Source organism: Hyposmocoma kahamanoa, unplaced genomic scaffold (assembly GCF_003589595.1).
Source record: "Hyposmocoma kahamanoa isolate Upper Pololo Valley unplaced genomic scaffold, ASM358959v1 161, whole genome shotgun sequence".
Lineage (NCBI taxonomy): Eukaryota > Metazoa > Arthropoda > Insecta > Lepidoptera > Cosmopterigidae > Hyposmocoma > Hyposmocoma kahamanoa.
The window spans coordinates 521,589-543,527 of NW_020653581.1; the positions used below are offsets into that span (position 1 = coordinate 521,589).

The 21,939-nt window shown below is 34.6% G+C and overlaps 1 protein-coding gene across 6 annotated transcripts in view; it reads right to left on the reverse strand.

Moving 5' to 3' along the window:
- LOC113225512 (protein held out wings) overlaps positions 1-21,939 on the reverse strand; it is a 107,661-nt gene that overhangs the window by 37,192 nt on the left and 48,530 nt on the right. For all 6 annotated transcript variants that reach the window (XM_026457828.1, XM_026457831.1, XM_026457830.1 and 3 more), the window contains exon 2: positions 7,716-7,849. In XM_026457828.1, the coding sequence (XP_026313613.1) occupies positions 7,716-7,849 (134 nt within the window). The remainder of the gene's footprint in view (positions 1-7,715; positions 7,850-21,939) is intronic.

Below are 21,939 nucleotides of genomic sequence, written 5' to 3' on the forward strand. Positions count from 1 at the left end.
TTTTGCGCACTTTCCGTTAACGGATGACAAAAACACTTGGCTAATAGATATAATTCCGATTAAAACAGCCGATAAGCAAACTTGAAGTCGGCGTTTTTAATAAAATATATTAGATACAAAACGCATTTCTTACTATCGGAAATACCTATATGCAATAGGAGTTACTTTTCATCTGGTGGACTAAATTGAATCTTATATCAGTACACTTACACCAACAATATTGAAAAACACGAACAGTAGCACACCTAACTGTCCCCTAGACGTCCTAGTAGCGAATTATTTGTTCAGTTTATGTAAACGAATCTCCCATATTTATCGTAGTGTTCAAACACTACGCCGTGCAATATCTGTACTACAAATGATTAAGACTACGCTTTACAAAATATTGATAATCCACTAAAACAACCCAAAGGAATACGCGTTATGGTTGGGAAATAGAACAGACACACGTGTGAGAAAGAAAATACAGAGTCTTTTCGCACCTTACAGCCAGCAGTCAACAGAGTTTGCTAAAAATAATATTTGGATTTTACTTCCGTGTCCATAAGCTACATATCAACACGATCCGGAACCAGTAACTTTAATTTTACATACAAGGCATTTGCGTCATTGTTTTGCAGCTTGAAGTATTACCATCTCGTGGGTATATTTCATAATGTAAATAATTGATGGGGAGAAAAAGAAAAAACGGCTAAGAAAGAGATTGAGCGACGAATTTGACGAAATCCATTTGGATTAGGAAAGATATTCCAATACGAGGGAAGAAAGACTTTGGACTTTGCACTGGAAGACTTTGTCAGAAACAGCGCAAGATATTACAAGAACAAGCTAAGCGCATTGCTTTTTTTTTTCAAGTGACGCGACGAACAAGTCGTGTGCCTGGTGATAAGCTACACGCCTGTCCATAGCAGTTGTAGTGCCACCCAGAACTTTAAATCGCAATGATCAGAGGAGCACTGCCACTGCGCCTGTCACTATAAGATATATTGTGATAAGTCCCATGTGCCTGCAATTTCTCCAAATTCTGGTAAATTTTAGGAATAGCTCACCAGTTGTAGAAATAATAAGAGGAATTCCATAACACCAAATTTCATACGGTTATAAAAAAAGTTAATTAAATGAAGTAATGGCATAATGGTAAACAATGTTGATGTGCCCACGCGGGAACAGTCGTTGTAATCAGGCAGTCACGCGGTCACTGAAAGCAAGTTTTCGTTTGAATTATCCTCCTCTAATTTTGGCTTGGATTCACGGAAACCTATTTCAGGAACCAATTTTTTTTTTTTTTTGGGAACGTGTATTATTTTGCATTGGTACTCTAGTAAGGGGAACGCCTGCTACTTGTGTAGGAGATCCTAGGGTCGATTCTCAGCGTAAAACCTGCACCACTGAATCTTTTCAATCAGTTTAGTTTACTAATTATGAGTTTAATGCTTCAGTTGAAAAGGAAAACTTCTTGATGAAACATATACAATACACGTGGAGAAGGTTTAGATTAGACTTTGACTTAAACCTTTTAAGAGGCCAGTGCCTGGCTGTGGGTCGTAAATGGGTTGATGATGATGCTTTTTTATACGTAACAATCAATATCGGATGGACATTATTATGCAAACAATTATTATGAGTTATCAATTATCATAGAGCGATCATTTACTTCATGTTTACATCCTTGCAATGAAAACAACTAGACTTTTGGACGTGAAAAAATTGTGCAGCACAGAAAATACCTAAAGTAATATAAGTACGAAAAAAGCAAATAAATGTAGGTATGTAAACACTACAACCGGTTTCTTAACATTCTATGTGCACTGCGGCACCTAGTTTATGTAAATATATTGCCTGTCACTTCACCGGATGAATGTAAAAACACCCACCCTGATGTCAATCTAAATAATTTTATATACCTTTGGCATTGACAAACAAATTCTATGTGGTTACAATTCAGTTTAGTACATTTTCTGTAACCTGGATATAAAGAATCCGATGTTTTACAAAAATTCATTCACACATTCAGTCATTGCCTGTATTTTGTCATAAGTTCAGTTTTCTGTAATCTGAAAGTAGAGACTCCGATGTTTTACAAAAATTCATTTACACATTTAGTCATTGCCTTTATTTTGAAAACTAACTTTAGTATCACCAGCTCTAGTTCTAAATTTAATTGAAGACAAACCTTTACGTAATAAATTATAATATGTAATCTCTATATACGCCTGTTTTTACTTCTTCTTCGTCTACTACCATAAAACTAATCACGATCATATTTATCTTCAGGGTATTCATCCTTATAATCAAAGAAAATAATATATTTGGATAAATGTGAGATTATCGTAGTTGCTTCAGATATGATATGTTTTCAAACTCATCACCGCTTCTCTTAAATGTTAACATGGTAAATACTAGCATAAAACAAATAATACATACTGTACAAGGAGTACTGGAAAGTGACCTTCGTGTAGATATACCGAAAGTATAGTATATATAAAATAATATATAGTAGATAAGAACTGTCACTTTTCATTGTTATAGATTTGAATACGAACGAGGCGAGTTACAATTTCTCATTTAGAAAATATGACAAAGTCTAATGTGTTGAAGTACCATATCTGTGTAGCCCAGCGTAAGTACTAATTACAGTGGACGTCGGAACGCCAATTCTCATAACACCCGTTCATAAGTTTCGTATATTTGTAAATTTGCTATAGTTATATAGCAAATAAGGATGGAAAACAAGGTATAGAATTTAGATATCTGTAATGTAAACATTGATCGTACCAAAAGGCGAAATGTTTTGTGGGAACACTTTGCTTTTACTGTATTTGCGCCAATGTTCGAATGATGGCGCGCATATTGGTTGTGCCCTTGCCGCACGTTTGTTGTACAATACATCTGGCTATTAAAATGATATGATTGCCAAAAGTGTGAGAATTTCCAAGAAATAAAATTATGTTAGTTAAATTTTTGACGCTGATGCAACCAAAACGGCTAGGTATACCTGACGATAATAAGAATAAAGTCTAACAATGTAGCTTTTTAGTTATGACAGCAGGCCTGTTCACTACCTCTCCTGGTCTAATACAAATTCTGGACTCCGTAGACAGACTGATATGTCATAGAAGAACAACAGCACAATTTAATAAATCTAATATGTTCAATATCACAAATTCAAGCAAAGATTAAACACCAAAGACGACAACGAAATTGAATATTTAGTGCCTAATGTACAAATATATCCAATATTTAAAAGTTACGAATAGTACAAGAAAATTTCACAGCACAAGGAGGTACAGTAACTCGTGAACTCAAGCAAAAAGCTGTAAGTGCGAGTAGTAACGGACCTTACCAACTTGGCTGGATTTAATAACGTTACTGCCCTATAAGGAAACACGCGATTCTGAGACTAACGCTCTTGTCGGTCAAGTTAGTAAGAAACTACGAGTGAGACAAGTTTCAAAGTTATAAGAAAAGAGGAACGTGGTAAAGATTAATGACTTAAGTTTAGGTGGCAGGAGAGATTTTATGATTCCATCAAACACAAATTAACTAATAATGATCAAAGCCCCTAAATAAATAAAGAGTGTAAAAAAGTAAGAGAGAGCCCAAAGACATGATATTACAGATAAACAATAAGGTGCAACACAAGTCGAATACGTCCTTATAATTTATATTGCATGCCATGCGTATTTTGTGTATGTTAAAATGGTATGGATTTTTCTTGCATAAACTGAACAACACAGATTCCATTAAAATTAAACATGAATATGAACAAAACATAATATTAACATTAGTGGCATAGTTTTAGCAAAACTGGCCAATGATATAAAGTAAATATGAAGAACTGGATATGAAAATAACTCTACGTGCAACCTGTCCAATTAAATAGGTAATGTAAGCAGTATCGATTACAAACCACACTGGATAAATTATAATGTGAAAGCAAACTCTACAATATTAGAAGCACTTTTGTACATACGTAGGGCGCATAGTAATACAAGCTATGTTTAAAAATATATTTGAAAATCAATTCATAACTAGAAGCAAAACCATTTAAAAAAGTGAAAATCGTAAGACACTACTGAACAATATTTATAACATACATTACTAGATAAAAATACTGAAGGCTAAAAAACAGATATTTTGTAGTTCTACTATAAAGGGAACAAAACATTAATCACGAGAACGAATAAAGACCATCTCGACAACAATAAACACGATAATGTTGAATTTTTACTACTATTATTTTGGACTGTAAAGAGAAACATTAAAGTCACAACAGCGAAAACATTTTCCAAGATATTAGTCATTGAACACGGGTAACGTTCCAAAAACTATTGTTTCGACAGTTCGCTCGACATACGAATCGCATATTGTTAGCGCTATTTCTAGAATAGTTAGTGTTACCTACCGTTCACTTTATGGCCGACTTTTTGTGAGCAAATAAAATGTTAAGAAAGCGTTCGTGTTCTGGTTGCGAATAATTTAAAATCTGTGTTAGAGTTCCTAGAAGAGATTTACACAACATTTGGGTTAAACGGGATTCGGGATGGGTTGCAAACACTTACATCACACCGCGACAATATTAACATGCATTAGCGAGTTTAGAGGTTGTAAACAAATTTTTGGAAACCAGTTGTAAGATGTCGAAAACGATAGTGCTAATTCTACATGCTATGGTATTGTATAAATAGAACGTAGAGAAAAAAGATCTAATGTTGTTTCTCTGAAAACGAACTAAATGATAATAATCTTACGCGTATATGTAACAGTTTGGTATCTAAACAAGGATATCAATTTCTCGTACATGAAGCATTCTGAAGTTTCCAGACTGAATTACGGAAATTTAATATTGTGTAAATTAAAACAAACATCCGTTGTACATAATCAAAGTAAGCAAACATTGAGCCCCAGATTTCGCTCTATCTTAAAACAGATTAAGCTTTGAGTATTTCTCGTTCAATAAGCGAAACGTCTATCGTCGTTAGAGCATTTACCTTCTCATACACGACGTAACCAACCGACGTCTCGGCTCGTTTGATCGACAATCAATATCATTCAGCGTTCAATTTATCTCAAGATTTACGTCCACATTGTTGGATTCCTGACAATTATCCAGATGATCTATGGTAAGGAAATCCTGTGATGACGAGCCATGAATATTCATGTACGACTAGGAAATTCATGTGTCTTGGTCTGTGTTTATCTCTATGTGTAAGATCAACTTACCACGGTTGGTATTGCTACCAGGAACTTCATTTGTTCATCCAGTCTTATACTTGTGTATTCTAAAAGTTCTCAGTATTAAGTTAAACTAACACAACCAGACGTTTCGTTACAGATCAAGTAAGTAACTATTTAAAATTATAATAAAAATCTGACATTGATTTACTACCACATTGTTACTGCCAATTAAACTAGAATAATCTATGGCAGGGGAAACCTCTTAGCGCCAAGTAATGAATATTCACTATAGGACGTGCTTCAGAACAGATAATAAGACTGGACATACGGTAATGATAATGGCATCTTATAATGGTTTACAGGAGATATTTATGCCATCGGATGATGTAAGCTGTAAGAGATAAGCAAATAGTACCGTAACACGTATTTCATTTATTAGATATATTTAACAATATGTTAACTATAGTTGTTTTAACAATGAGGAAATAACGTACTCTGCACAAAAATATTGTCTCTTATTTATAACATTCGAAAAACATTTATGTTTCTTTTTTATTTCATATAGCCTCATGCTTGTGCATAATCTCACTTGACGAAAAATGAAGAATGAAGGTATAAGTTCACTAAGAAAAAGCGCATCACTCTGACTTCAGAGATCTCCAAGTTGTATAATTCGAGAAAACACGCATAGACCATTAAGTCCCTTCAATAGAAATGGCCGTAATAAAGGATGTCAGTCCTTGAGATTTTCAACTACCTTATTTCACAATGACGCATATAAAACAGGCACATACTTCGCCAGTATTATTTTACCTAAACTTCAGTAATTTAATTAGATGTACACGATAAACCACGGATAAAATCAATTAAACACTATCTGCCCACAATTACAAATTACCATAATGATTAGTTGAAATTGATTATGTATGTATATTTTAATCAAGTTTGTGAGTGAATAAATGAGAAGAGTAGATTCATAAGGCTGCAAAAGCTCTGCGTTAGTGACCATATATGGAAAGACGTGAATGGCGCCAACAAGCGGACGCTAACAGTTGGAGACATATTTAAATGATGATAATTGATCATTATCTGATGGTTCAAGGTAAACTGGAAATAAAAATAAGTATTCTCTTAGAAGACCTGCAATTAATGAGAAAAGTATGTTATAAATAGAATATTATATATTAAGTATAGATGAAAACAAAATAATAAGCTTAAGGAAGATATAATAAAAAGCTTTGATTATAATTGAACTATGGATATTTCGTTATTATATATTACTGTTAATGTCGAGAAATATGAAAATTCTTTTAGATTACAAGAACAGTTACAGCAATTGCATGTAGTTGTTCTCGTACGAATGCATGTTCATTGTGTATAAGCTGTGATAAAAAAAAATCATGCTACAACATCTTCAACTACAGATTAGAATGGGCCAATTTAGTATCGAACTAATCCTTCAAGATTACATTTCGCAGGTTATCGACCGGTTTCAAATGAAACGTGATCAAAAAGCACACAACTCTTGTTCAACTCGATAATTTTATATCCAAATGACGTAGACTTATACACTGCCAAACTTTCAAACACCTACGAGCAATATTTTTATCGATTAAAAACTTGGCAATCGAACAGCGATACTATTCAATTTTATTAAATGAATCATAGGGTTCATTGAACTGCTCCTAATAAGGGAGGGTCGTGATGTTTTGCAAATGAAGTTGAATGGTGAATGAATAGGAACTATCATTGAGAAATCTATACTTACTCGATTGCCCTGACATAAGCCACCAAATGTAGCTTGAATACCTTTCTATTTCTAAATTAGGTACATACCAAAGGGTTCATTGGTCACACAGAAAATGTTTATCTATATATTTGATATAATATAACCGAAGATCTCAACGATAATCCTAATGCCTCATTGAACATAGCAATCAGAATAATTAGAAAAGCAAATGGCTAGAATAAAGCACACAAAGATCGGCTGCCCGAAGTGTTTACACTTACAATATCAACAGCATCGAAAAACTTGACAGGTGAATAATTAATCATCATACAAGTAAACAATTTAATGTTCTTGACAATTAGTTAACAAAAAATAATCTAGTATTGGGTTTGCTAGGAATAAGGTACCTCAACAAGGAGGACATGCCGTAAACAGACAGACAGACACAAGGACACGTTGTTACCCATCTTCTTGGAGAATAAAAATCCTACAGAATTTATGTATATAACACCAAAAGATATAAGAGTGGAATCGGGTATAAATGATTTTAAAATAAAATGTAGAAAGCCAGCTGTGGATTTTGGAGCAAAAAGAAGATTTCTAGAAACGCTTTTATAGCACGATAGAAAATAAATTAAAACTTCTCCAACACGTCGATCCGTGAGTTCTGCTAAGCTATTAAGTTTAAAACGATACAATATTAATTGCACTTTCTCGGAACGTTAGATTGATTTTGAACACGCGGAAGAGTTTATGGGTTCAATCTTATAGTATTCATAATTTAAAACATTTCGAATATTATACTTACATCTGGATGTTCTTTGACTGGCACGTATACTTTTTCTGTAAGTGTGGTGACCATCCCTTCTGGCTCTGGTAGAACGAGTGGTTCCTTTTTGACTCCGTTTATTTGGAATAAACTCGCTCGCACTTTTGCTATTTCTGTAAAGAAAGAAACATATTTGTTAATACTACGAACATCTATTCAAATAAATTCTGAAGATTCAAGATAGGATGTGTCATATTTAGTCGTGATAATTTTAGAATCCTGCCCAAGCGTATACGTTTGGGGGACAAAAATTAAATTAATATGCCTTTGAAAATGTACTTTTTTAACTTTACGTGATTCAATTACACCGAAATCGTTCATAGAAATCTGCAGTATTCATATAAGCGATAGCGCAAATTTGTACGGTGATCAAGAGGTTCTATTTAACGACTTCTGCCTGTAGTACAAGCTTTTGATTTAGTATCACTTCTAGATTTTAGGTGTGACGAGATGTTAATTAACGCGTAATTTACTCTTTTCCTAGATCATTGGCTACGGCTGTAATAATAAGTAAAATATGTATGTAGTTCACAATGCTATTTAGTATTCTGAACTTTAGACACTCGATTTGAGTGCAGCACTGCAGTTAATTTTACTGTTATACGACCCATAGTTAGACTGAAGGCTGTAGTAGTACTCGAGAATCTGTTATGACATCATTTGACAGGTATTATCGATAGATCATAGGTTGCACCTCTAATGACATGACGCATGTCATCCACTGGCCCCCCCGGGTAGAATCGCTGATGCAATATTTTATTTTGATAGGCTGATGCGTGTGAATTTTAGATCTTAACAAAGTTGTCGTAATTGTTTCTACCTTGCGAACCAACTGGTGTGATTAATGACATATTGTTTACAAAATTCATATATTAGGCTAATTAGAAAAAAATCTTATTCTTATGATATTTAACAACTTTGTGTCGACAAGATTATTTTAGATCTATGAGTAATACGGATATTGTACAGGCAGTTAAAAAAGGATGCAAGAAAAAAAGGCACTTGTGAATGCGTCACCTTATTCCAAGTATCATGGTAGTGCCATGTGATTGGCAATCCCTTATTACAAGTTTTGAGGGAAAAATTCCTCCTTGCTTAGCGTCGCGTCTTATCCAAACACAGGATTTCGTTTTATCTTTCTCAACAAGATAACGTCTCTGAGTCATGACCCGAAATCTGTAGTGCGCCATTGGTGCGACCATCTGTTTTTGTGATTTGCATAAAAAATATGTCAGAACAAACAACCGCCTATATTGTATCACCCACTACATTTAAATTAAAGATACTTAATCTCCTCTTTCATTGGGAAACCAATTCCTTATTTACATTTTTTAACTTATCTCTTTAACAATTATTTATTTCAGATCCGAAGATATAAATTTATATCCACTACTTGATACAGTAAAGCAGCATGTTTTGATGTACTCCCGCCGTTGATGCTCGCCATTCCAGGAATCTCAGCGATTTCATGGTTGCTGAAGACTTCTAAAATTGATTTCAGTGCTACTTGTTTGGTATCCGCTGCATAATATGCATCGTATTTCGAGAAAGTCTAAGAAAAGCCACAAAGAAAATCGCACAACAGATCTGATTTCTTTAGACAACCCAGGCCTAAAGCCTTTGTTTCTTCAATAACATTTAAATAGCTTGATTCTGTTAGACGGGCAGTATGGAATTCGTCAGTCCTTTTATCTCTCACGGCATCAAACTCACATACACGCAGTGACCAGTCCAATGGGTCCCTGCGACAATGCCGCGCTTTCACGCCTTATAAGGGCGAGCCAAGTAAACAAGCCGTTACCCTGCGATAGCCCACGGATTATGCACTTAATTGCTACCTTCTTCTGCATATTGATGACCCTCAAGAACTTTTTTCGTAAGTAGGCTAAGATGAAATTCGCAAAGGTGAAAGTTTTTCTCGATGTTGTTGTTTCCCTTTTTATATTGAACCGTGATTTCTTTATACCTTCAAATTAACTTCGGATCTGTACCCGTTACTATAATTATATTTACTTAAATCATATCTGTATGCGCTGACAGTAATTATAGTATATCTATTAACTTCATTAAATTCTATTAAAATTTTCCTTAATGAACGTCCATCAGTATCTATGGTCAGTACAGGTACTTAGAACTATATTCACGATCTTGTCCATTCTGTCAACCTTCGTCAACACCTATAATATGTATCGTTACTTCAACAGCCTGATGGTCATATAAGGTCGTATTAAAAGCAAATTGTTCAAAAATGCCTTTTCAGAACACGTCACTGACGTGTGTCGTAACACTTGTAACGGACACTTAAATAATGCTGCTGGCTTTGTGCTGGTAAATGAATGTTCCAAACAAAAACAAAGAGTACATAATAGAGGCTGTGTTTTGAAGTTGATCTTGGAGGTTGTCCGTTTACACCGCATGTAAGAGTATCTTGATTAATGTATTCAGATTTGACACGAACCAGTTCGAGTGATGTGTCGTCTAAGAGGTCACTTGCGCAACGCTTCAAACATTGCCGCAAACCTTATGGTATGAAATATGATTTACAAACCCAAGGATAAATTTCTTACGATACTGAAAATGGGACAGCGGTTTGAAAATGTCACGAAGCTATCATAGATCACTCAATACCACACCAGATATAGTTCCTTTGAACAAACTTTCTATGTCACATACTCGACTACTAACGTCTATACTTGCATACCAATAAGTGTAACCAAGTGAAAATGTAGGTAATAAAAATACCGCTATTACGCAATTTCTCATGAGCGTGTCAATAAATAACAACTTTTGACACTCCAATAAAAATTTAAGTTATTAACTGATTGCTTAATTACAGATCGATAATTTGACCATCAGCAACAACTATTTATTATGATATATGTAAAAAAAAATCGGTTAAGTTAAGCAGTGAGAACAGTTTGATAAAAAATACCTAATTTATGCAAGTACCTACTCTTGAAGAGATGTAGTTTGATTTTACTATGTACAACTCCGGTTACAATAACCTCTACAGTGTTAATAATAAGTAGATACTTAATTCTAGCTTTGCATGTTTTTGGTTGACAGGAATGAATTATGTCTCTATTTTGCTTTATAAAATCCAAACTCGTAATTTATTTATAGCCTCGTAACATAATGATATTTGAAAGGCGGCGTAGGAAGATACAGTCGCTATAATAGGAGAGCAAGCGAGTTGTGTGTCACCGAGTGACAAATGTCAATTGGCGTTTCTAGCGCTCGAGACCACCAACGAAAAGAACTTTACTGTAGATACAATTTTGGAAATGTCATCAAATCAATGGTGGAAAAGAAAATAAACGAGATTTTGATAATAAAGAAGATTTTACTTACAGCATTTACAGAAAGAATTTAAGACACCTGACAGTTCAGGTAAAATATTGCATAGTAAATTTTCGATGTCGCTTGTTCTTAGTCATCACGAGATGCAACTTGAGACACAATCCCAAAATCGTATAACAAACACAAGAGCACTGTGTATGTAGTAGCGAAGTAATTAGACTAAAATTTACAATAGGATTCGAAAAGAGAAATCTGGAACTACAGAGGAACATGCCAATGTGCTCAGAACAATTTTCTCCCGAGAGTATTGCGACACGAGGCGTCCGGTACTCGCACACGTACACTACGAGCATGCTTACTGGTTCCAGATAATGCAATCTCACTTCCATTGTCATAGGCCACAATGGCAGACTGCGAGCCGCTTTGAATCCGTAATCCCAGTCTCCCTCATTCTATTCTAATACGCATTTAATAGGAGTATGCAGTTACTTTTAAGGCTACGATAAAATCTCCATACGAAATTGGAATAGACCTTACGTTATAGTGAATAGGTTTTTATGCCCGACCACGTATCGCCTACGCGTTAATTTTATAGTTCCGATTAAAATGTACTTCATACTTTATAGCCTTAGGTGCAATCTTCTAAATTATGTGTTAAAATAAAAATATTGCATCAATGGTGTTGACCTAACGATTGAACTCGACCTATAACATTTAGTGATATTAATTCCTGATAGTATGCTCGAGGTGATTCTAACACAAAAGTGTAGTAGTATTCAACCGCGACACAAAAGAGGGGAGTTATAAGATTGAAGTCTATGCCTGCGTATCTGTCTGAGGCATCGTAGCTCCAAATGGACGGATCGATCTTCGAATTTAATAGATATACTTCGTAAGTACGGTCTATAAATATATCTTCAGTTGTTTAAATGTCGTTAGGTCTTTTCTCAACTAGTGTATGGAGATGGTGTTTTTCTTTTACTTTTTGGAGCACACTGTTTTACATTTTAGATTTTTTTAATTTAACAAATATACTAGAATTTGTGAAATCCAGACACGTCTAGGATGATAAAGTCGTCTAGGGAGAAAAGTATAAAATAATCAAGAAATAGTTTTTGTTCGTTGAATGCTTAGAATGCGGAATAATAATGGACGTTGTAATTGTATAGACTCAATATCAGAATCACTTTCTGTTTTAGCTTCAGTCTGTAGAAACAATTAAGTTCTTTCAACATAAACTGCGCTCATTTCATTGTAATTTATCGATGACAACATAAACTTGGCTTTGATCGAAATTGTTTGTAACAGCTTGACGTCTAGACCGAGAAATAACCAGGTTGTGCATCAATTAAAGGTGACGGTGGCAATTGGAGCGTACTTGTTGCGTAAAGAAGACTCATTCATAAACGTGAATATATGCACATATATATTAATATTCTAATATCCACGCATGACATAACATTGATAAATTAAATGAATAAAGAAATGGATGTAGTATGAACCGAATAATTTACTTCGACTGAACTGTTATCAATAATATCTTACAAACAAGGAACATTTTGGTAATCTACTTATCACAAAGAAGTAACTGGTCCCATAACATTATGAATTCAATTTATATTTACGAAAGCTATAAAGAACATAATATTTAATTTCAGTTGCTTCCGGATGTATGTTTTTCTCAATGCCTTAATGATAATTGCCCGTCTGTTTTACAACCGTAAGGAATTCTGGTAGGTTAGTTCCGTATTAAAGTTGAGATTTGATTCGTGTCCCGAGTTCACAGATGAGGGTAACATCAGAACAATGTGGAATGGCAGGGAGTTTTCTCACGACGAGCGGCGATGCGTAAACATCGCCACGGTCAGTTTGCGACTGCCTTAGTTGCGGCGGTGAACCACGGAGACTTGAATCACGCAACCAATCACTAAGATACGTGGAACTAATGATGGAGCCGTAGATTTAGACAAGAAAAATAAACCACAAGTATGAAACATTATATTTGCTAGAAAGTAGCAAAAGGAAAGAATATATTTTAACCTTATGAGAGAATTACTTCATAGACTAAACTGCCTCCGTGGCCGAACGGTTACCATGCCAGACTGCCACGCAGAGGTTCCAGGTTCGATTGCCGGACCGGGAGAAATATTTGTATGGCCTACATTTATTTCTCTCGTGAGTTTAGGTGTAATTTGTGGTTGTCTATGTGTGTATCCATGGCACCCGCGACACAGGTTTTCCCTAGTGCGGGGCCACGTTGAGTGTGTGCGTTGTTATTATTATTATTATTATTATTATTATTATAGGGCCACAACAACAACCAATTCTGATAACACTAAAGTAAGGAAAAAGCTAACAAAACTCTAGGATTTAATAATAGACACGAATGTTGTTGTTTCTTAGATACACAATATAAAGAATCATAAATTTGTACACCCACGCATTTCATAAATATTTCGTATCTTAATTCATTTTACTATTATACTTGCATATAAACCAGAAGACATCACTAATTTTATTATTAATCAACCGCCAGATGTACTCAGAAGTATAGATCAAAGCGAATCTTATAACATTGTTGCTGATGTATACTAAAAATACGTAATAAATTATGACAAACATTTCTTTCGTATTCCAAATTAAAATTTTTCGAAAAGACACAAGGAATGTGTATTATAAACATATGCAACAATTTTGTTATATGTAATCTAGTGTTGACTAGATTTCGATAATAATGACAGGCATCCATAAAATTTGTCTAAATGGTATTTAAGAGAAGGATTCGGTTTTAGAATGCAGACACCTTTCGAAGGCTTCTTTCCGAAGATTGCTGAAATTTTACATTTAATGTCTTCGGAATGAGGTTTGAAGAGAAACTTCAATTTACTATCTCAAAAATATAGAAGTATAAGGCTTCAGATCAATGCTAAAGGAATAAAGTTAATGTGACAGTGAGAAACAAAGCCCACGTATCCGGTCGACTCAAGGGAACTATTGTTGCATTGTCTTATAGACAGCAAACAATTTGTAATCTGATACCGGTTGACAAATCAAATTATTGTTAAACTTGAACGTTATGGGCACCCATTAATTCAGAAGTCTTTAGTAATTTGGGAAAATATATTACCTTGATGATACATCGTCTTTTTCGTTTATTGCTGAAATTGTCAGGAAAGAAGCAAAACAACACAATCACTTTGAAGTTTGACTCATAACAGAAGAATGATTTAAGAATAGCGAAAAACATGAAATAAGGGATTTTGATACCAAGTGTCATTCGTTCAATAAACATTAATGGGGAAGGAACAAACTGAAGAAGGAAACGAAAGCAATTACAATCTAGAATTATCCAGCATTGGCACAAATAGTCAAGCGTTGTAATTTGAAAACTTGATTTTAGTACTTCCGAATCTAAATGATACACAAAAATAAATCGACTTAAAAGGTTAATAAACTCTATGATATAAATCATCAGGAAGTGCGTGTCATACTTGGCAATAAAGATTAAATAGATGCATCACACTTCAAAATGACAAATGGGTACAAGACAATCAAGTAGCATTTGCAGAGGCAAGTCGAGTTGCTGGTTTGGTAAGACAATATAACTGTGTTTTGACAGTTGTTATCGAAGATCTGCTGTGTTATCGCGAAGGGTTTGTAGAGAGTAAGTACCTTGGTAAAACGAATTATTGTGTTTACTGATCTTAAAACCTGAACAATGTTTGTTATGAACTAGTTTCTGTTTTGTATCTCGTTTTATATTCAAAAACATTAGGCATGTCACTGAGTACACATAAAATATTATTTTTGAATTCCAAATTAATAATAATCTTAAAAAATATAAGATATGTCAGGGACAATTTAGAATAAAATTCATAATTTGTCTGTGTGTCGCTTGCTCATGACCGAAAAGTATAGTTTTAGTGTTTTTTAAAGTGAACTATACTGACTCTTGAATTAATAATACAATTCTAAATACAACAGATGTTTAAGCAAGATCTGTCAAGAGCAGTTTAACGTAAAATTCATGATTTCGCTGTACGCTTGAAATATGGCACTAACTATTGTCACGAAATATTGTTTAGTGTTTTGTGAAGCGAATTAAGCTGAACTCCAAATTATTATTATTATTATTATTCAAAATATATAAGACATGTCAAGAACATTTTATAGTAAAATTCATAGGTTGCTTGTGTTACGTACCAGAATAGTCATAAAATATATGGTTTAGTGTTATGTTAGGTGAATTACCTACCTTGAATGTCAAATTATTATATAAAATCCACGCGTCAAGCGCAATTTAGAGTAAAAATACATTATTTTCCGTGTGTCGCTTGATTATGATATTCACCAGAATATTCACAAAATTTATTATTTTTAAATGAATTACACTGAATTCTAAATAATTATTATTCAAAATACATTAGACGTGTGAAGCGCGCTTTAGAGTAAAATTCATATTTTTTCTATGCACCAGAATAATCACAAAATACGGTTTGTGTTTTTAATAAACTACGCTGAGCGCCAAATTATTACTATTCAAAATAAATTACACACCTGAAGCGTACTTTAGAGTAAATTTCATAATTTCTCTGTGTCGCTTGCGTATGATGTGTACCAGAATACTCATAAAATACTATTTAGTAATTTCTTGAGTGAATTACGCCGCTTTCAAAATTAATATTATTCAAAATACATCTTTACATAATCAAACACAAAAAACCTATTGCAAAGTAAATTGGTGTCATTTCACTTCACTTTCTATTTGCAATACACGAAATGGTTATCCAAACCAGTTCAAGTACTTTGATAATTTCTAAATGTATAAAACAACCGCTATCAGACCAATCTAGGAGTAGACTTCCTGTCTCGGACGTCAAGTTCTACAGAGTGATGTGTCGTATGAATAATGCATGCGTCTTATGAACTTTAGTGCCGTTGCGTCTATCAGATAAATAGGACTAGTTAAGCATAAGAGCAAAGCATGTTTAATCACGTCCGTAAACGCGCAAACATGCGCAAAGTGAACACAATATAATGTTGTCTCTATCTAAAACTACCCTGCCTATGTAAGAGGGAGACTTTAATTATAAAGTAGCTTTTAATAACATTAATAATAAAATCTTAGGGCAATCCATAAGTATTAACTTCGGTCTCGATACCAACAAAAAGAAAACCAAGTATATGGCCATAACAAAACAAACTCTCACTGGCAACTTGTTATGCAACGGACAGGAGCTCGAAAGGTACAGTTTTTTTTTCAAATACAAGAACTTAGGCTGTTATGTTGATGATTGTGGTGACCATAGTCTGGATGAAAGGTGCTGCATTGAACGAGCGAGAAATACATTCTTCAGAATGAAGACCCTGCTCTGCAACAGCTGTGCTCGTCTGGTTCATTATTACATCTTCTCCATTCTCTTGTACGGAGCAAAAGCTTGGACACTCACAAAATGTATATGCAAGAAAGTGGAAACCTTCGAAAAGTTGGTGTATAGGAGTATATATTGAGAGTATCGTGAAGAGATAAAGTCACAAACGACAGAGTGTAGCAACGTATTGGTAGAAAACGAGAAGTGTTAAATAACATCCAAAGACAGAAACTGGAATTTCTGGGTCATATACGGAGAAACCCAAAATACGACCTATTACAATTAATAATCCAAGGCAAAATACAAGGAAAGAGATATATAGAGAAATATCCTGAAATTTGTGCCAGTGGTTCAATAGGAGCACCCGACCATTATTCAGAGCTCCAGTGTTCAAAATTCCGATTGCCATCATGATCGGCGACCTTCATTAGAAGATGGCACATGAAGAAGAATAAAATTTTTAATCCATAAGCAAGCAAATTACACTTCAAATCGTCGCTTTGATTAAACTCTTTCTCATTCATAAAGCAGATCCCCCTGAGAAGAATGGGTAAACTCTTTGGGTTGCTATTTGTAAATAAAAATATGTCATTTGCAATATTTATTTCAAATTATGATAAATCAAGAGAACCTGCAAGAGCTAAATGGGTCACTACGATCAAATTTTGTCATCGAAGTTCGCAGGAACTTTATAAATAACTTTTAGTATAGTTTTTGTATCTATAATATAGTTTAAAATCTCATAAATGGCAAATTTTTAATATCAACAGGAATCTTATTGTAAAAGCGTATACATTTCCCCTTAAATAAATTTTTGACTTCTTCATAAAGTCAAAAATTGCCAAGAATAGCCGTTTATTTATGTTTAGCGACATATTGAATTTTTTAAATGTTTTTCTTAACAAAAAAGTAATTTTTCATAAAAGTACTGTGATGCTAGTGTAACAATGTCAATTTCTTGAAACTTCTCTTTCAAAGACACAGATTATAAATTGCCCTAACTGCATGCTTTTGTAGGATATGAAAAATTGCTATACTGAAACATTATTCATTATCACGGCGCGAGTGATGAACGACAATTCTAAGAAAAGTGACGTAATGACATTGAGTCACTTTTGAACGAATGTTACAGACGTTAATTCAGGCATTATGCAAAACTCTGCAGTTTGCGTATGGGGTATATGCCACCATACAGTAGCTAAACGAATATATTAAACAATATATTGCGAAATACATTCCAAATGGTAACCCGTTGGTAATGTCAGTGTCCATGCGATTGAAATGCATTTATCGTGATATCTTTATCTATGCACGGTCAGAGGGCTCACCGTTTACGGTATTAGAATACAGATGAGACGATCCGAGATTGTTGAACAAAAGTAAATAGAACGAGAGGAATGAACACATAGTGACATGATAGAATAGTAAATAGATACCGTTCTAGAAATCGAAGATCACATATCTACTCCAAGGCTGCAATTTATAAAACGAACTTGCAAAGATGGCGAACAAAGCAAGTTTTTCTTACAAAACGAACTTTGTCTAAATTTAAACTTTGTCTATTTTTAGAATCTCCTCCTTTTTTGAAGTTTCTTCAAAAAAGGAGGAGATTCTAAGTTCGACTGCATGTTTTTCTTTTCCTTTTTTGTATGTTTTTATTTTTTTGTAGGCATTTGTGAGCCGATTTTGATGATTCTTATTTTATTGGAAAGATGGTACCTCAAAAGTGTTCCCATTTAAGTTTGGACAAAATATTCCACCTCTAAGGGTGACAAACTAGGGGATGAATGACTTTTGAGGCCGGTTTTTTCAGTACTCTGTTACTAAAAAACCGACATCTCTCTCACTATAACTAACTTAACATAACTCAGCTGAAATTATACTTCGTCATTTCTTGCTTAAACTAAGCCAAAGTCTGTTTTATAAATACGAAAAAACTTACTTGGCTTGCCAATAACTCAACATTTTTGCTTTGTTTTATAAATCTCAGCCTTAGACATTAACAGCGTCCCGTCAATAGCAAAACACTTTGTAGCTATCTGGTTATGGGTGTTTATGGTAATTTCATAGTAACAGGTGAACAAATGCAAATGGTCTTACGAGAAAAATACGCTATTTTAATATTTAAGAATGGCAGTTCAGTTTGTCGACAGTGTTCTATGAGTGACACAATATTTCATTAGCATAGCTACCCTGCCTCAGTAGCCAATGCGAAAGAATAACAAATTTTTCGCGCCTCAGATGTTCAACAGTTATAGTAGCGAGTGTTACAACTTGTGAGGTTTATCTATTTGTCTATTAAAACCATGTTGTGCAAGTGCACAGTACATGTTTGTTCCTTTGCGCAAACCCACCAGACCGCACGGCCGCAATGGGCATTTCGTAGTTTGAGATTCACTCGAATAACATGGCAGATGTTTAGATATAACTTTCGAACATAAATCATTTATTACGTTTTCTACGGCTATGGTTTGGCAAATCTATGAAAAAATTGTATTGTCTCATAAAACAGTGTGTGCTCATACCACAATTTAACGTGTTTTTTTATCGTACCAGTGACGAACGACGAACGACGAGAGACGAACAATTCATGCACCCGGTGCTAAGCGACTAGCGTGTCCATAGCTATAGCCGTGCCACTCAGAGCTTGAAATCACAAAGATTTATGTGACACTCCTACTGCTCCTGTCACCCTGAGACGTAAGTTGACAAGTACCATGTGCCTGTAATTTCACCAGCACCCTTCTTCAAAACTGGAACGCAGTAATGCTCACATTACAGCTTGGCGGCAGAAATAGTTAAGGTGGCAGTACTTTCCTGGATGAACTCTTTCACAAGGAGCTCTACTGCTACTAACCCTGTTTTGATTTATACTAACCCATAACCTAATTAGTGTCAAAACGTTTAAAAAACTTGTAATTGTGCATTGTCGAGTTCCATACCATAATTTATCCGATGGTGAAATAATGGACACCAAAATGATCTCCTGATAAGGACATCATATTAAAAAACAAATTTGAAATTCATTTACGTGTAATGGAATCTTCCAGCAACTCAGTCCGGAAGAAAGTAACCTTTAACGTCGTTTCACAAAACTTAACGGCTCTTTAAGTGCATTTTGCGTGTGCGCATGAGAACGACACGGCTGCACCTCAACACATTAACTTTACATATAATAAGAATTAGGTAAACTGTCCGCGCCTATAGCCTAAGACCAGAGGTTTGTTTTCGCTCGGCACGGATTTACGACCTATTCAACTGAATTTACGTGTGTTAGAGTTCACCTCGAGTAAATAAGCGCACGAGTTGAGATACTAAATGCGTCGAATTTTAAGTCGAACCGATGTGCGATGTTCCGCTCCTGCGTTTTCAGAATGCAGGCCACGTTCTGTGCTATTTATTCTTCGAACACTGTCCGCAGTTGACGGTTCTTTTATTATGGCTATAAACGCTATACGGATTTTCGCTGATTTATCGCCTAATATTTATTTTTCACGCTTTACTTCACCCGTTTGTAAATAGAACTGGTTTACGGAAAACTGGCGTTGCCTTTTTAATGTTTTTATGCTTTATTGCAGGATACAACGCTGTCTTCAGACGGGCATGGCTGAATAACTATTATTATAAACAATATCTATAGATACTTCTCAGCTATGTGTTAGTAATTTGCGACTTTTATGCATCATTACGATCGTTCAATAGATAATAGAAAGTTTATAGCCTCCGGTGTAACTGTTTAATAAAGTTGTCTGATCATAAACTTGGATCAGCGGGAAGATATAAACACGACGCGCGATGTTGAACAAAAAGACTGAGAATCGAAGAAGAATTACGAATAACATAACGTTTAAGGTGTGAGAAACTTAACAATTGAAAAATACTATAAAGCGCGCATAAGGTAATAAAAAGCTGTCGAACAAAGACGTAGTAAATATAATAGATAGAACAAAGCGTGTAGGTACATATTATTCTATGAAAGCGTTAAGTAGAATAATCGACGAGTATGAGATAAAAACTACCAATGACAATAATGACGATTTTACAGATATGTATAGGTATTTAATAAATCGTATCGATAGTACTACCTTACGAACGAGAAGTAGAGTAATCTATATGACGATTTCAAATGTAATCTACTTATCTATGATATAAATATTATTTGAGTTCCATGATATAATTGTATGAGTACTCGACAATAAAGCTCCAACACTACAAGAATTTCAATCTTTTTTTGTAATTTTCGTTAAACTCAGTGAAACGTTCAGAAATCAGACTTTTGCAAGAATAAAATTACTATACAATATGTACTTAACTAAAACTGATGATAAATTGTATAATAATTATTTAACAAATATCCAACAATCGTAACATATCCCTAACAAGCAACAAAAAAAAGTACTTTCGCAATATTTATACCCATTTTTACAAACCGAATTACTCACCAGCAATACCGGTCCGTACAAAACAATATTAACTATACAAAACATTTGTCGATAGATATCGAAGCGGTGGCACCGTTCAGATACAAACAATCAACCACCTGTCAATCTGGTCGTGTCAACTCTTCACAACTCCTCCTCCTGGAGACAGATGTCTAATTGACAAATGCATTGTCATGACTTCTCATGGTCCAGTCTTGTTAATATATTCTATGACCATCCATAGATGTTTATATATAAGTTGGTATCAATATTTACCTACTCGATTAGTGTAACAGATGCGAGATTTCAATGAGAACTAAAAACGAATGAAAAAACTTTAGTGGCAGTGATTGTGAAAGAGTTCGTCCAAGTAAGTACTGCCCACCTTACCCATTTATGACGCCAAGCAGTAATGAGTGAGCATTACTGAGTTTCCATTTTGAAGGGTAAATGTGCCGATGAAATGACAGCCACATGGGACTTGTCCATTTATGATTGACTGCTTTTGTGGCCGAACGGTTACCATGCTGGACAGCCACAGAGCGATTCCGGGTTCGATTCTCGGGCCATACAAATATTTCTCCCGGCCCGGGAATCGAACCTAGGACCTCTGCGTGTCCGGCATGGGGACCGTTGGGCCAAGGAAGCAGTTAAAACTGATCTTCAAGTAATCTTTCCCCATAATGTGTATACAATTCTTGTGTATAAAGTTATAATAAAAATAACTGAAACATATGCATATCGACACGGGAAAGGTAAAACGGCTAACGTGCATTTGGAAAGTATTACAGAAAAATGGAAAACTAGACAATTTCAGCTTTACCATAATATCAAATAAAATTGGAGTTACGATTTATTTATTTTTTAACAAAATACTTTATATATCTCTCTCCGGAAATATTTTCCAAATGCACGTCAGACGTTTTACCTTTCCAGTTTCCAGCGTCGATATAGAAAGTGGTTGACCATTACCGGTAAGTATACCTTACTCGACTTATACGACTCACAAAATGTTGTTTGGCAATGGAAACCCTAAGAAATAATTTTTGTAACAATATTGTACAAACGTAGAAAAATAACCTCTATGTCAAATTGTGTGACGTTCAAACT